General features: G+C 33.1%; 1 protein-coding gene across 1 annotated transcript in view; it reads left to right on the top strand.

The window, feature by feature from the left end:
• LOC117340862 (D(2) dopamine receptor A-like) overlaps positions 1–18,130 on the top strand; it is a 61,238-nt gene extending 43,108 nt beyond the window's left edge. The window contains exons 2-4 of the mRNA XM_033902637.1: positions 10,612–10,721; positions 11,348–12,297; positions 13,353–18,130. Of these exons, the coding sequence (XP_033758528.1) occupies positions 10,612–10,721; positions 11,348–12,297; positions 13,353–13,579 (1,287 nt within the window). The 3' untranslated portion in view covers positions 13,580–18,130. The remainder of the gene's footprint in view (positions 1–10,611; positions 10,722–11,347; positions 12,298–13,352) is intronic.
• Positions 18,131–18,916: the final 786 nt, after the last annotated feature.

The raw sequence follows: 18,916 nt of genomic DNA, 5'->3' as shown, positions 1-18,916 counted from the left end.
AGGACGTTGTTCGCAAGGCCATTCAAGCTCCTTTTGAACCAGACTGTGGCTGTTTCATTGTCATTAAATTCCCTTTGAGGTCGTGGATTTGTCAGGCGATCGCCAGGAAGCTAGAAGACATAGTTAATACCAATTTGATGAGAGATATCTCCTAACACTATCTGTCGATAGGGCTAAAATTCGATTTAAACGTCGTATCCCAGCCGTTACAGGTTTAAGCTCAAACCATATACATGAACAATGTACAATTCTGTCGTAATGTTTATTGTTGACGTACATTGGTCTATATGTTTCCTAATGATTTTCATTGGTCCATGTGTAACCTGTTGACGTCCATTGGTCCATATGTAACCTGTTGACGTCCATTGGTCCATATATATCCTGTTGACGTCCATTGGTCCATGTGTAACCTGTTGACGTCCATTGGTCCATATGTATCCTGTTGACGTCCATTGGTCCATATGTATCCTGTTGACGAATAAATGTAGTTAGGTTGACTTTCATTCAACTGTTGATAGAGTATTTGTTTAACACCATTCGTTCAGACCTTGCTTTAAAGTATGAAATATTGGCATCCATGCCGTTTTGAACCTAAACACGGTACTGGAACAAATCTTTCACAACCGTGGATTATCATTCTCTTGATTGCAAGGATGTTTGTTTGTTTGGGTTTTTTTTCTTCTATATTATAACATTTGGTTTATACACTTGTCGTTTCGTGGTTTTTATCGTTTGTTTGTATATTGGAAATTTGTTTATTTTCTTTATTATTTTGCTCATTCTTTATATACCAAATGCATTATAACATAATGGATTTTTCTTATCATTGGTTTTTCATATTTTTGGTTTTGGATTATATAATAAGTAGTATATAATTCTTCATTTTTCTTCTTGTTTCAAATCTAGATTTAACTTTTTGTCTGTCTTCCTGAATTTCTATTCCAGATATTACTGGGCTTTTTCAAGTTTTTCTATGTCATCGCGTTTTGGGAGTTTGTATCAATTTTTAATTTGTTTCCTTGAACGTTCAATAGGTGCACTGTTCTATAAATATACCATTATTGTGACAGGGATTTGTTTTACACTAATGACACCGTTAATTCCACCATCACTGAGTTCATTGTATGTTGTGTGTAACAAGACATTTTCGGTGTTCATTTCAACTCATTATATCGGCGTCTTCCTGATCTCTTGTATGGTTTATACTGCCTGATGTGGTCGGCACGGTGAATGAGTACATTCTTAATGCAGCCTTCGCTTGGCTTTTGTTTAAACTAGAGTAATTAGTGTTTTCAATGATTCATTAGATTTTCGTGTAAGTTAATCTCAAGGTCGGTGTTCTGCGTGTACATTTTATCAAGTGTAAAAGGTACACGCATGTGTGTGTAAGTATGTGTGTATGAGGTAACGCATGTGTGTGTAAGTATGTGTGTATGAGGTAACGCATGTGTGTGTAAGTATGTGTGTATGAGGTAACGCATGTGTGTGTAAGTATGTGTGTATGAGGTAACGCATGTGTGTGTAAGTGTGTGTGTAAGTGTGTGTGTAAGTGTGTGTGTAAGTGTGTATAATGGGTACTTCTCTGTGATGTATACTTATTGGTGACATGTAAATAATTTAACGGACCAAACATTATTGTTGATTCTGTAGTGAGTATCCATGTTAGTACACATAGGTTGTAGCAGATATTGATCGAGATCAGATACTAAATACCGAAGAGCATTTAAAACTTCAGGGTAACACATATAAACATGATAAATGCGTTGAAAATCGCATAGTATTGCACAATACTCGCACAAACGCAAATTTCTTATTAGTACAATAGCCTTGATAAGGAATATTACACATTTTTTTTTTATTTTCATATGATATTAACGAACAAGTTGTTTTAAGATACTCTGGAAACTTTACGCGGAAGCATTGTTTTAAATAATTCGTATTCACTAGAACCCTATTTAAGATAATTTTAATGGCACGAATTATTCTGGAATTATTATAGATATTCTTATTTAATTTTCATAGTATGCTTATCATCTGTATTGTCCATCAGACAAATTTGTATGTTTGTTTAGTGTTTGCCTCGTTTAAAGGGGTCGCAGGTGGCCAAGTGGTTAAGGTGTCCCGACACTTTAACACTAGCCCTCCATCTCTGGGTTACAAGTTCGAAACTTACGTTGGGCAGTTGCCAGGTACTGACCGTAGACCGGTGGTTTTTCTCCGGGTACTCCGGCATTCCTCCACAACCAAAACCTGGCACGTCCTTAAATGACCCTGGCTGCTAATAGGACGTTGAACTAAAAACAAACCAAAGCAAAGCCTTGTTTAATCGATATTTAGTTTGGGTTATGGTTTCGTTATTATTTCTGTATTCGTTCTTCCTTTTCTAATGTTGATGCCTTCATCTAATTTATCCAGATGTGTTGATGATGTATTATTTTCAGTTAAATTTGTCTTCATTGTTTGAATTAAAATTATCATTCCAGGAGCATTAACATATGACAGTTGAAGTTGATGGCAGGAAAAATTGGAGTAGACTATATCTGTGACCGTTTTGTCCTTGTATGTAGGAGATTTTATAGGGCAGACGACGCAACGTTAAACATTCCTCGGGCGCAACATGATATTTCAATTTAAGACAAGCAAAGCAATGATAATGCGGAACTCAGAAGTAAACTGTGGATGATACATAACGGTAAAAACATGAGATACTGACATGTAAACTGTAGTTGTTACTGTAAATCGATAAATCAAACTATGGGCATCCCCGAAAAGTACAGGACGAATCCAGTGCTGTAGAGAGGGGTGAGAAGTTTTAGAAACCCCTACCAAGTGTCCGAGATGCCTAGACCTATCTTTAATAACGACTTGTGTATGGACGAGTCGCTTCTTATATGTTCAATTTAATGCTCTCAATTTAATGATTATCGTCGTAATGATAAATATGACAATGTTAGTATATATTAAAGAATATAGACAAAAAGGAATGTGGGATTTGATGTCTGGATGATTATATTTCCCCTTGGTAACGTACACAGAAGATATTTTCAAACACTTACATACCCAAAATCGATGAAAAGAGCCAAACTTGAACAAAATGAAAGATGTTCGTGGAAAATGCAAAAAAAGACATATAGATAAGAACGTGTGTTCCGAAAGGCTAAGTGATTCTTCTTCAACATTACCTGCCTTGTAGATTTAAGTCAAGTTTTAACATTTGTTAACTGATACTTCAGCTTCTTGGCCCCATTCAAACGATATCAGTGTTTGACCCTATTAACCGATAGCAGTGTTTGAACCTATTAACCGATATCTTGGTTTGACTTTATTAACCGATATATGTGTTTTACTCTATTAACCGATATTTGTGTTTGACCATATTAACCGATATCTTGGTTTGACCCTATTAACCGATATCTTGGTTTGACCCTATTAACCGATATCTGTGTTTGACAATAATAACCGATATCTGTGTTTTACTCTATTAACCGATATCTGTGTTTGAGCCTATTAACCGATATATGTGTTTGACCCTATTAACCGAAATCTGTGTTTTACCCTATTAACCGATATCTGTGTTTGACCCTATTAACCGATATCTTGGTTTGACTTTATTAACCGATATCTGTGTTTGATTATCAACCGATATCTGCGTTTGACCCTATTTACCGATATCTGTGTTTGACCATATTAACCGATATCTGTGGTTGACTATTAACCGATATCTGCGTTTGACCCTATTAACCGATAACAGTGTTTGACCCTATTTACCGATATCTGTGTTTGACCATATTAACCGATATCTGTGTTTGACTATTAACCGATATCTTTGTTTGACCCTATTATACGATATCTGCGTTTGACTCTATAAACCGATATCTGTGTTTAACTCTATGAACTGATATCAGTTTTTGGCCCTATTGACCGATATCTGTGTTTGACCCTATTAACCGATATCTGTGTTTGACCCTATTTACCGATATATGTGTTTGACCCTATTAACCGATATCTGTGTTTGACCCTATTAACCGATATCTGTGTTTGACCCTATTAACCGATATCTGTGTTAACATTAACTACTTATCTGGACAATATGTGCATTGTTTTCCTTGTGATGTTTTCCGCTACCTGTCGATATAAAGACATTCCGTATCAATATATCTGTGACGTTCACTTATCTTTTCATATAGTTTGTGTATTCACTGGTTTGTAGAGATAATACGTTGTCGTGGTAATAATTCAAAAGTATATGTTTATTTCATTTTTTGCAAATTTTATTGCAAATACAAAAGGATTTGACATCAGACAGAGCCTTCATCAGCCTTCCCCGTGTAACGTGGGAATGATACAATTATAGGCAATATTAAACAAAAACATTTCATATATATAAGTCTTTATGTCTCAATCAGACCAGATACACAATATCTTAATCTTAATCATATCGTGTAGATTCAATAATGTACTCTGACATACATTTTAATAAAAATACATTCATTTCTTCATCACATTCATGACATTCATGTACTATGTTTATATAAAGGTGGTCGTCGGTAATGTTTTGATGGGTTCAGTTGCAATTGGTTTCCAATTATTTAACGTGAATGGTTGAATTGTTGTTCCGCAGTACATATTGGATGCTATTCTAAATGGCTATATATCATTATAAGATCTATAATACCATATGGATTGTATCTCTTCTCTAGCTGTTGTACATTACAGATTTGGTATTTGATGACGTCATCCCAAGGATAACTCTGATCTCATATTTATATTAAGTTTCTCTGAAAGGATCGCCTCAATACATATTTCCATTATTGGGGTGATATTAAACTGTCATAAATTACACCCTTCATGTTAGATATGTTTTCTGTCACTCCTCTAGGTTGAGATTTGTCACCGTTATGGTAGGGGTAGATTATATAAATTTGCAATACAACATTTTGTCTATGTTTATTTGTAGGCCCTTTGTATGCCCCTCTGTAGTTCTGTGAAGGTTCTCCACAGTTTAATTCAATATACGATATACACTGTATCTACTAAGTTCCTGTATAGAAGCGTTAGTGTGTTTGTGTGCTTTTTCAAACCGTTAACACTATGGGAATAATTACTGTTTTCATGTATTGCTTTATAAAATAACCCAAAAAATCAATACAAGTTGCGATGGCATCATGTCTTAAATCAGTTTAGCCTTGAGGGATTTTCACAAAAATCCTCGCGAATTTTTATTTATATGGCAATGCACACAAACACAACAACCTATGATTTCTGGAGGAGATGACATAGTCGGCCATATATCAATTTGCAAAGACGTTTAAAAGTTGAATTATAAAGAAAATGGAAAAGCATTACCGCCTTGTCTTGATAAGATATATATGTTTTAAAATCGGAACAAGGTTTCAGAATCAATTAACAGTACATAAACATTATTTCCTGAATCATGAATAATAGGAACTAAAATTTAACACGACGTAACAACTATAAAATAAAGAAAGCATATCAGAACAAGACATTCTCAGTTTAGGAAAACATCAATATTTCAAACATATGATTTAAGTCATCCCTCTATTGTTGCTCGTAAACTTTACCAGAATAGACAAATCTAGTTCTCCACAAATAGAAACCAAAGTCGACTGCTCACTTTATAAGCCGTATGGATTGCATGTCGTTTTAAGGATGAAAAAATAGTCTCATAAATTGTCAAAAGTGCAAATAGCTGTGTATAAAGGTTCATAAATAATCGTTAAAAAATGTGAAAATTACAATCAGTCACTTGTCAATGTTTCTTACGGCCATAAATAGTGTCATCCCCTCTGTATTTTCCCCGGGAAAGAGTTTAGTAAAAGAGGTCTATATATAACGTCATAAGGATAATTGATGTTATAAAACTTATTGGTGCAATAGCTTTTTAGGAATATTGGTGTATAGTATACCGGGATATAGTATACCGGGATATCGTATACCGGGATATAGTATACCGGGATATAGTATACCGGGACATAGTATACCGGGATATAGTATATCCCGTATACCGGGATATAGGATAACACTAAAGGATACCGACATGTAAATAGAACCGTCACCCTAAAATCGAGGGTAAATTATAGAAATCAACCGAAAGACTGCCGACATGTAAATAGAACCGTCACCCTAAAATCGAGGGTAAAGTATAGAAATCAACCGAAAGACTGCCGACATGTAAACAGAACCGTCACCCTAAAATCGAGGGTAAATTATAGAAATCTCCTTTTCAACGTGAAGACATATCGATAAATGTGCACAACTTCATTTCAAGATAAATATAAAATATATAATAACGGAAGCAATACTTATCTGGTGTCATTTATTTAAGTTCGTTGGTAATGATGGACAGGTATACGGGTATGGAGATGATGTATCTTGGCATCACACAGACTCTCATCCCCGCCCCACCTACCGTCGAATCATATTGGAATTTAAGAATGCCTTCGTAAAGTCTGTTCTAGATAACATGTATTATACAATAAATGATAAAATCATGTGTTACCGTTTGTTTATACACTGTTGTCGAGTCGTTAAGCCACACGCCGGACCGGGATCAGGAAATCGTGACCACATGTGTAAAACGTATTATCTGGATTTAATGAAATAAGATATCATAAACCATTATAATGCGATAATATTAAACATTTATGGAAACGTATTAGCACAGTTTACATACCATACTAATTGGAAGTGAAAACAATTTGAAAACCGCAATATTCTTCAAAATTCCTGTAGATGGGTTTGTATTGTCGCTGGTTAATAATGTAAAGAAAACCTGATGGTTTGATACTTGTAAGTGTTGGCAGGATCAGGGGAGAGAAAATATGGTTTTATTCAAGACATAATTGACATACTGATTTATTTTCAAATTCATAATTATATAACTTTTATTTACAGCAATAAGTCACATCTAAGATATCCATTTATCAAAGACGTAATTATGAAACGTTGATGGTTAGAATTAGTTGGATGTTATTTATCAAGATCTCTCCAGATGTAACGTAGCTTTCAGGCTGTCAATTACAGCGCAATACCGATTGAAATGTGATGATTTACAGATATCGTACAGTTGTGGTAAACATATATACTTCATGTGGTGTTAAGGAATTTCCGGCGTTATGTTGACAAATAAATAACCTTGTCAGGTTGTCCACTAGAACCATATAGAGGTGTGAAATGCTGTTAACGTACTTGTTTTAGCGGTTATCTTATTTTAGTGGTTTTCGCGCTAGAAGCATTTCCCTAAATTATCATTTCGCTATTTCCACTTTAATGTTTTTTGCATATAATGTTATTTAGAAATACTTTTGGCGGACCAGTTCATCAATGCGAATACTGTATTTGTTAAAATTCGAAAATGCAATATAATTTGAGTGCGCCGACTAAAGTACGTGTATGTTATCCGTACACAGTCACGATCAAATACGTAATTCATAAAAAAAATAATATCACGTCTACTGATCGTATAAATAATATCTGTCTACATCAGTAGGTACACCAATACGCCATTCATTCCTCTGTAGGAAACCGCTACGCTATTCTGTGGAAATGGCGAAGTTATGACCCGATCATGTTGTGTAGAACCAGGAAGTAACTTTTTATCATTGTGTGCATCCAATATTGCAGATTTACTTTGAATGAATTACTCAATTGGATGATTTCATACCCCAAAATACTTTGTCATTATAGAACTTAATAGTGTATCTAAGGAGTGTATTGTAGATCAAATAGATCGACAGAAATGTAAGGTTGGTAGAGAGAGAGAGAGAGAGATCTTTATTAGCACTCAGGCACACTATTGTGTGCGACAAGAGGTCAACAAAAATTACAACATCATAATACAATATATAATATTCTATACAGAGTAGTGAAACATACATTGAGACAAAGTTTGTAGTGTACACTGCATGAAGCGTTCGTTCAATACAGGATGGTATATTTAACCTTACAGTAGTACTTATTATATAACATGATGTTTTAAAACATATAATTTCAATATTTTTACAATACTGTATACACTATATAAATTTTAGAATTTGATGTTGGAAATTCACATATTATTTTTTAGATGTTTTTCTAGTAATTGGATGAACATAGATAGATTTGATAATACTCTAATATTGCATAATGATAATAATCCTTTCATTTTATGAATAGATGGGTTACATGTATAATAACTAGGTATATACTTTCTACGAATTTGATTTACATATATACTAGAACATAAAAATAAATAATGGTACTCGCATCCAACCCCAGTAAAACATAGCGGACAAATCCTATTTTGACGAGACGTTCCGGTCCATCGCCCTGTCTCTACCGGAAGAAATATATTACTAGTTCTGAATTTACATACTGTTATTCTATCTTTTTGTTTAAGCATGGTTAAATATTTTTCAATCTGGAACTGATTTTTAAATACTGCATATGTTTTACCACGGGAAGATTTGTCAATATCAGTATACCACTGTTGTATAAATTGATCGTGCAGGATAGTTTTTAACCGTAATTTGAGGTAATTTTTATTCATAGTGCAGCTATTTTGATGTAACCAAACGTAACTTAGCCCTGTACTATTAAGTATATCCTTTATATAAGAAATCCATTTGAAACCAGAAAAATCATTTACATGTAAATTCAGTATAAGCTTGTACATTAAACTTGATAATTTATTTTCACCTGTAATTAATTTATACCAGAACATTATCATTCTAGACTTAATTTCAACATTTAGGGGATATCTACCCGTTTCACCATATACCATTATATTTTCTGTGGAACTACGAACATTTAAAACTTTTTTACAGAATTGTACATGCAACTTCTCACACACCTTAGCATTTTCAAACCCCCAAATCTCAGACGAGTATAAAAGTATGGGGGAGATTAAAGCATCAAACAATTTCAACTGAAGGTCTATTGGTAATATAATATTTCTAATTTTTCTGTATAATGCATATGTTGCTTTTTGAGCCTGCTCGACCAGTTTTTTCCTCGCTTTACAGAAACTGCCATTACAATTAAACAACAGTCCTAGAAAAGAATAACTGTCCTGGGTATCTAGTACTTCACCAAAAAGGGTAACACGAACATTTTGTACATTGCTTTTTCTTTTTTCAAAATTTACAACTTTTGTTTTATTAAGATTTACCTTAAGTTTCCAAATGTTACAATATATTTCGAATTCTTGAAAAGCTTTTTGAAGACCTTCTGCTGTTTCAGAAATGACAACTGTGTCATCTGCATATAGCAGAATAAATAATTTAACGAATATGCCAATGCGTTCTTGGAAGAGAGTATCGATATAGTGAAGTTGGTCAACATTATTATGCATAAAAAAATCTTCCATGTCGTTTAGATATATCGAGAATAAAAATGGGGAGAGATTTTCCCCTTGTTTTACCCCGACATGACATGTGAAGAAATCGGTCATAACACTGCTAGTTTTTACACAAGATTTAGTGTTATCATGAAGACTAATTATAACATTAAAAATTTTCCCCGTGATATTGCTTTTTAACAATTTCTTCCATAATCCTACCCTCCAAACAGTATCGAACGCTTTTCTAAAATCAATAAATGAACAAAATAGTTTTTTTATTTTTGGAAAGGTATATAGATATCAAAGCGTGCAGGATAAATATGTTTTCAGTTGTAGAGTAACCTTTTCTAAAGCCAGCTTGGACATTTGAAATTAAATCGATTTCTTCCGAAAATTTGTTTAATCTTGAATTCAAAATAGCAGTAAATACTTTACCGAGACAAGAAACTAGAGTTATTCCTCTATAGTTATCGAGATTTTTAGGGTCACCCTTCTTTTTGTATATAGGTTTAACGACTCCAATAGTCCACGCTTCTGGTACACATCCTGAGTTTAAAATAACATTAAAAAGTTTAACATATATAGGTAGAAATGTGGACTCTGTATGTTTTATGTACTCATTAATTATATTGTCATAACCAGGTGCCTTATTACTTGGGAGGTTAACAATAACCTGTCTGATTTCATTTTCAGTTATTTCACTATTTAGTATAAATGATGAGTTAGCCTTTTAATACTTCATCTCATGGCTGTATTGTTGTTCATATAGAAGTATCAATGAGTTTTCATTACCAATGTTGTAAGATGCGAGCCTTGGCGAGTATCAATGAGTTTTCATTGCCAATGTTGTAAGATGCGAGCCTTGGCGAGTATCAATGAGTTTTCATTGCCAATGTTGTAAGATGCGAGCCTTGGCGAGTGATATTACTACTACGGGGAAAGTTTTATATTTCATACAAAATAAAATGTGACTTGAGATACTTTTAGTAACATAACAAAAAGCTTAATTACATGTATAGAAATCAATATATGGTTGTCAAAATTAAATTGAGACAGACGTTTACTTGCGTCATTTCAGTTCATGACGTAATGTCATTGTCTATACGGTGTCATCACAATCGATTTCTGTCTGGTGTAACCAATAAAACACGCCTGGGTATATAATAGTAGAAACATATACAAAATATTACACGGCGATTTACCTGGAGAACAGGATAGTTACGTATTAAATTACATATGTTTATCTGTGGCTTATGTTTTTGTATTTACAGGTAGTCCAGGTGTGGTTGCTAAGTGATCCCCTGTGTGACGCATGGGTTGCTTCTGACGTCATGGCATGTACAGCGTCCATTCTTAATCTCACAGCCATCAGTGTCGACAGGTATGGCATCTCTCTATATATGTCCGCACTGTCAACAAAGTTCTGTTTTGATATATCTGATATAACTATGAAATCTTTGAATTTGAACTTACTTAGGAATATAGTATACCTAATTATGATGGTATGTGTATAACATAAACAAAACTAAATATAATTGTATACATATTCTAGAATGTAAAAACTCAACAGCGATTTTTTAACTGAAAAAACAAAACACGCGTTTCCACATTTAAAACAAGCAAAGTATATTCCTATATATTTAGTTTTCCTATCAATTTTTTTTATCATTTTACTTCATCATTAAATCAATAAATTGTATTAAGATTCATTACATCATTTGCAGTATATACAGACGTCCTATATATATGTATGCGCATAGATTAAAATTGAGTGTTGATGTTTTCGTTAATTTTAATGTTGAGGTTAACCCTTACCCTAACACATGTACATATAAAATATAATGTGTATAGTTACGTATATCATTGTAATTTTATATGATTATATATACCTGTATCTATATTTTTATATATGTTATATAAGTATCTTTGATCATGTATAATTTAGTGATTATATGCATGTATCTTTATTTTAATTTATCTATCTATTATATTTTTTTCATATTTCAGATTCATAGCTGTTACACAACCAATAAAATACGCCAAACATAAAAATTCCAAACGTGTGTTTATGACGTTAGCCTTGTGCTGGGTTATATCTGTTGCCATAGCAGCACCTATAGCATTAGGTGTTAATTATTCTGAATTAAGGAAGCCCGGATATTGTACGTTCTTTAATGCGGATTTCCTCATATACTCCTCAATGGGATCATTTTATATCCCGTCACTAATAATGATATTTCTGTACTGGAGGATATATCGCGTACTTCACCTGAGGACACGTGCACAAGCGAGATCAAAGAAAGCTCGACAAATGAAGCATGAAACATCATCTACCAACGTAATAGCCAACCCAGCGACCGTGACAGCTATTAAAATTGAGCCAACCGTTACAACCGGTCTGGCCAAAAGTGTGGATAACGGTAAGCTCGCCACTTATAACACAAACAACAAAAACAATCAAGCGAAACTGTCCATTCCTATAACAGAATCAGATGACGTATCAGTCACAAATGTGGGCACAAACACTGACTCCCAGTCAAGTGAAAGATTCAACGAAGATGACAATGTGCCAAAAACACCGGTGAGCGACGGTGAAATCGATATAGACGATGATAATGGCGACGAAAAAGGAAGTGGGGCATTAATTGTCAACCGCGTAGCCGTGCGTGAGGTGGAGGTGCAAATTGGCGGAAACGGAAATGGTACATGTAATACGACTTTGTGTACAGAAAATGAGACAAAGTTCGGTACGCCGATACAAAGAGTGGTAATAGATCAAGCTGGTGATGACAATGTTTGTATTAGGTCCCCAGGTAGGAAAGGCCTCCCCCATCGCAGAAAGGAAAAGAAAGGGGGAGCAAAATTTAACTTCCACATGCGCACGAGCCGAAAAAGAAAAGAAAAATCCTCATCGAAACGAGAAAAGAAAGCCACAAAAACGCTAGCCATTGTATTAGGTAAGTAATGATCTTATGAAAACACCCAGACGCTACTAAGTAATGATCTTATAAAAACACGGTACTAAGGACTGTAATAATCATACCAAAGTAAAATGTGATTATCCTGATTTTTGTTTCAGATGTTTTACCTCTTCAGATAATTCAGTGTAACCCTCTATTCTGATAATGTTTGCCATATCTAATACCACAAACAAATTTCATCTAAATTAAACCCGATTAAATATTTGATTTCAATAGTTCATAATTTGAGTATCACACCGAAGACTTTAGATAAAATGGATTATTTTTTAAAATCTTTATCGCGATTTTACTCTATCTTCGAAAATAGCAGCTCATAAAATGCATTAAAATCAGACAACTAATTAAAATAGCAACATATATTACTCATCACAATAATAACAAAATAAATGAAACACATCAAAATGGTGGCAAATAGAACTCAGTAAATTGAGGCAGGTGTATTATTTCATTGAAATAGTGACCTCTACATCAATAACACTGTTCAAATTATAAGAAATTGTCATGTTTCATTTTAGTAGATCTTATTCTCACTATTATACCACAGACTTTCAAGGAAATGAAGCATCTTTTAATGCTTCTCATTTTATAATACAGCAGAACATATCATTCATTAAAATAGTGACAAATAAATCTAGTTAAGGTAATAAATAAATAGTGTCAAATAAACATAATTTGATAATTACGAATAAACTCATTCAAATATTTACAAAAAAGTCATTAGTTAATAGTGAGCTGATTATAATTTTGACAATCCTAACTCATTAAAATAACGAAAAATTGGGCCCATGAGAATAGTAACAAATTAAACTCATCCAAATAGTTAAAAACAGAAGTAATTAACATACCGAAAAAATAGAAGTCATTAAAATGAAGACAAATGTAACTCATTGTCAAAGTGACCAAATTAACAAATCTCATTAAAACGGTGGCAAATATAATTAATATGAATAGTAAAAAATTATCTCATTAAAATAGTGACATTTTCAGTCATAAATGTAATTTTACCAAATATATTTTCTCTCTCTTTACAGGTGTGTTCCTGTTCTGCTGGGTACCGTTCTTCACCATCAATATAATCAACGCCATATGTATTCGATATGAACTATTTAGTAGTCCTATGTGTAATATAGACAATTTCTTGTTTAGTTCTTTTGTCTGGCTGGGTTATATCAACAGTTTCCTTAACCCAGTTATCTATACAATATTTAACCCGGAATTTAGGAAAGCTTTCAGGAAAATTCTCACAGAAAAGTGCTAGCGATTGGTGTAAACCATATGATATGGAGCAAATGTGTGTCTGTGTGTAAAGAAAGACATGTCTCTACATGTGTAATTTAAAATGTTTTATGTTCATCCTGTCACGTGATTTTCTGTTTTATGTTTATTCTGTCACGTGATGTCTGTTGTTGACTACATCATCACCAAACATAGTTTGATAATTTTATCAAAGATAAAAAAAATATCACATTTATTTAACTCGTTTTACTTCGATAATGATGAAAATGTTTACTGTTCTCGCAGTGTATGTTACCATACCATCATGAGGAAATGTTTCATCATTATTTATTAAAAGACTGAATATGTGTCACTAAATGAAATACTGTCCTTTACATGTTCAATAGTTTGAAAATGTTACTTTGTACGACACAAGAGGACCGTTGATATCTGGTTTTATATAACCTTGAATCCCAATTAAATAACATAAGGTTAATTTCAGAGGGGCTTTAGTTTCGTACTCTTTAGTTTCGTACTCTTTATCGACGCTTGAACGTTGCTATTTGGATGGACATTTCAGTTCCAATAAAGTAAATACTGCATTTATTTCAGAAAGAGAACAAATTACATTAAATCGTGTTCGACATATGTATTAGCACCGATGTTGAAGGAACACCTTTGACCCAATACCTTCTGCTTCCGCTCGATCGGCAATTCAAACCCTGAAAAAAATATCGAAATGCTATCTACTAGACAAATCCACCAACGAATTATGGCTTTAATATCGGCAGTTTTAATGGTGATACCAATATATCCATATGATGGACATTGTCCTCATAATACAGACACTTCCTTTTCAGGATGGACAGTTTTTCAGGATGGACAGTTTGTTTTTCAGGATGGACAGTTTGTTTTTCAGGATGGACAGTTTGTTTTTCAGGATGGACAGTTTTTCAGGATGGACAGTTTTTAGATATAGTTAACTGTTTAAATATCACTTATGTTTAAAGAAACACACAGATATATTTATACTCAGAAAAATGTCTTTATTTGTTTTTTTCTTATTTCTGAAGCTCTAATGAATTATGTTTAATTTAAGTGGCATAGATCCAGTGAAGTTAAGACAAGTATATAACACCTAGGTTTGAAATAGTAGGCACAGATCATTATGATAAATGCTCTTATATATCGGCTTATGCATCTACAAGTAAAGGATATGATACTCATATTGCGAGTAATCGTATCTAGATTACCGATAAATCTGATAATATAACACAAATCTATTGATGGTTTATTGTCCTTTTGCCTTTATCATGTTATGGAAGAAAAAGTTATGTTATTTATTATTTATCTAGTTATTTATTGATATTCATCTATTCATTTGTTAATTTATTTCGCCTTTAAGTATAAAATTTGAAATAGGAACAAAAAAGAGAATACATGATATAGAGATTTTAAACAAGATCGTTACTCTAACGCAAAAACAACAAGTATTACTGACATAATAATGAAAGTACAATTCAAATATATTTGAAAATTACAAGGGAAAAACATGTGTTCTTGACGGGCTGTCTTTGTTTCTACTTCATTGATGACGATTACTGTATACATTTTGCCAAATGATTGATGAAAACTATAATATTGATATACGTCACATCATAGCTAAAACGTGCAATCATCCTAGTCCGTTTTAGTTATTGGAAATTATCTGTATTATTGTTCATATATTATTATATTCAAGAAACGTCCCATAAAACAACTAATTCAGAATGTAGAACAAAGTTTTGATTCCTTTGGATACATTTTGAAAGATGAAAGTAATTAAACATTGATGCCCAACAAAACTTACATTACGTTGTAACTGTATACGTGTTACATACATATGTATTCACATTTCAAAGGTCAATTATATAGACCTCACTATCTTGCAGTATTATGACGTCATCTAACATATTCGTATCATGACGCCATATGACATATTTCCCTGTTATCACGTGATCTTGAATTCCTTTCATTTATTCCCAACTTAATATTTTTATTTTAAATGGATTAAAATATAAGTCAGATATTGTGTTTTGAGAAATGCTGCCTAATAGTATCCCTGGATTTCAGTTTTCCATATCAACAATATTCCATTGAATTATGTATTTATCATCGATGTACTGTGATCGACGTGATAATATATGTTTATGATATTGCCTCGACCTTTATAAAGTAAAATGATATTGTGTATGTAAATTTTATGTAGAATTTGGTTATTGTTAATACGATATAATGTGTTCGCCAAAATGGAAAAAAAAATCGCATAGAAGTTGATTTGTATAAAGATGCAGTAAGTTATAAGCAGAATAGAATACATAATATATTAGGAATTTATGTTTCACATAAGTTTTTATAACATTATTTTAATGAAACTGTAACACTGGACAGTAGTCGCTCTATAGCAGGAATATAGAAGGATATAAGTAGTTGTTAGTGATACAGACTGATATTGAAATGTAATGGTTACTTTTGTTTACTCAATTTTGGTTTGCAGCACAAACATTTCATTTGTAGTGAAAGTATTAGTTATCTGAAGCAACAACCTGTTACAGTAATGCGCCTGCCGCTGACAGGTTCTCACAAAGTTAGCGTTACAAGTTGAAATAAAAAGATATACGTACCTTATCATTGTGTGATAATTGTTTTGTTACAAGTTTCCTTTCTTCTGCTTTAGTGACAATCACCGAATTATCACAAATACATATTGTTCTAATGTTATATTTTGTTTAGAAAACAACCATTTAACATTTACATAATTTATATAATTTTACACAAACGAATCTGTTAAAGAGGTCACAGTTATCAAAAGGTTTACACAGGGATTAATTAATTATACCCTATAATTATATTCGTCCACTGGCTCTAAAAACATAAAAAAGACTGTTTAATGTCGATACTTTTGATCTCATCATATATCAAGGGTAATACACGCTGTCTTCCTCAGAACTTAGAGAATACTTACCACTATAACAAAATACAACTGTCGGGTAATTACTGAGGAGAGAAATAAGTATGCCTACTGTTTATTCGGGACAGGTCAACTTTGAGATAAAAAGGTCACTATCGACTTTAACTAAAAATATTCCATAGTCAATAAAATGAATGTGACAAAAACAGTTTTTTGTTAGAGGTATGACAATCGGACATTACAGTAAATCTTATCTAAAGATTTCCGCACACTTTCTGATTTTTGATTCGTTTTATCAACTGCCGTAAACATAGTGTGACATATCAAAGCTTCTTACAGACAGATCTGAGAGAACTGAAGTAAGACGTGTTGATTTATTTTATTACGCTTTAACAAAATGTAAGTTAATTTGTATTATTTCTGTCGGATTTGAAACTATCAGCAAGTTGAGGACTTGGAATAGGTATCATTGTGTACAACCAAAGTTGTTTTTATTTCTTTTTTAACTGTGATTACTATTGGGATGCAATATTTGTTGATTTTGTTATATCTATTTTAGCGAAAGCCACATTCATCTGATCCAACAAATATACCATTTTCATTTCTTAATCAGGAAAGAATGTGTTGTTTTCAAAATGATCCAACACATCCATTTATAAAAAGTTGATAGTTTAACTGATTATCGGAAACCAGAAATCTAATAATAAAAGTAGAATATAACATTGGCATAATTTGTATCAACTGTAGTATACAAACAAAAATCGTAATGATTATCGGATTAAAGAAAACATAAATCGAAAATAAAATTCTGATAATGGAGGGAAAAAACAGTGTTTTATCATTTTCAGAGGAACTCATGTTAAAATAATTACACTGGATTTGTCAATATTTCTACTGGGAACAAAGTTAGTTTACCTGCATTAATTACAACTCCTATTTCCTAGGAACAAAGAAGTATTTTTACTTAAATTAACTATGTGCACTGTACACGTTGTTTTACAATTACTTTCTATACTTTTTACCGTTTAACTTTCGCGGTCTTTTAGTTTTCGCCTCTATTTATTTTCATCATTTTCGCCCTTTAAGGAGAAAGTCTCATTTATAACATTATTTTAATGAAACTGTAACACTGGAATATAGTCGCTCTATACAGCGATAAATACACAAATGTAGCGATATCAAATTGTAAAACAAGGTGGGAAGTGAAGCCATCATTGGACGAAAGCTTGGCGGTATACAGTCGTCTAAAATTCAGTTATATATGCATATGACTAGGTAAGTCATAATATCGTATAATTAATTTAACTACATGTGTGTCACAGGTATGAGGTTAAGACAAATCTCTACCAGTCTCCATTGTCAATTACATGGATTTGAGGGTGTGAAACGTTCCTACTTGTCACAATTGTCAATCATATGGATTTGAGGGTGTGATACGCCGAGCCACAGATCCTAATGTTGACCCATATATTGTATTGTCATATCTATATAGTCATTACGTACGCCAGTATATATTGTTTATGTATAATGATAGACAATATACATAGAGAATATATCAGATATATATATATATTATAAAACTGTATATAAACTATCAGTATACAGAGACACAATAAAAGAGCACTTGAAGTTTACGTGTTGTTAGTATTTGTTGTTGTTGTCATTTCATTCTTATCTATATACATACAGGTTCTGGTTTGTTTTTGTTTAACGTCCTATTAACAGCCAGGGTCATTTAAGGACGTGCCAGGTTTTGGAGGTGGAGGAAAGCCGGAGTATCCGGAGAAAAATCACCGGCCTACGGTCAGTACCTGGCAACTGCCCCACGTAGATTTCGAACTCGCAACCTAGAGGTGGAGGGCTAGTGATAAAGAGTCGGGACACCTTAACCACTCAGCCACCGCGGCCCCTATATATATATACAGGAAACCAGTCACAAATTCCACACAAAGGACACATGTGGATGTCACAATAATAGGTCCCTGATTTTGTATAGTACATTTTAGTCCATGTTGGCTCTACTGTATCTAAAAGGAAGGAGTACTGCTACTTCCTTCTTCACAAAGTCTTCGCCTCCGACGACAACCACAAACCAGGCTCTTTAGCTCCAAGGAAACCTTTCGGTATCCTTTAACTTTTACGTGGATTAGTCGACGGTAACAACTCTGTAATAGGACGGAGTAATGAAAAATACCCTCCCCACGCTGTGGTTCGAACTATCGACTTTTCGCTCTCAAGCAAACATCCTACAACCAGACATAAAGAAATTCTGAGCTAGTAAGGTGACCTATACTCTCACTCTCTACTTTAACACTAATATCCTGCGGGTCTATTGTACAATCTTTATACATGTAGATGGATTGAGTAATAACGTAATATGAATCAATGACTGTAACATTTAACAAACACCAGTTTCGTCCGTCAAAGACT

This window comes from Pecten maximus, chromosome 13 (assembly GCF_902652985.1).
Source record: "Pecten maximus chromosome 13, xPecMax1.1, whole genome shotgun sequence".
Classification (NCBI taxonomy): Eukaryota; Metazoa; Mollusca; class Bivalvia; order Pectinida; family Pectinidae; genus Pecten; species Pecten maximus.
This window is presented reverse-complemented; position numbering and strand designations above follow the sequence as displayed.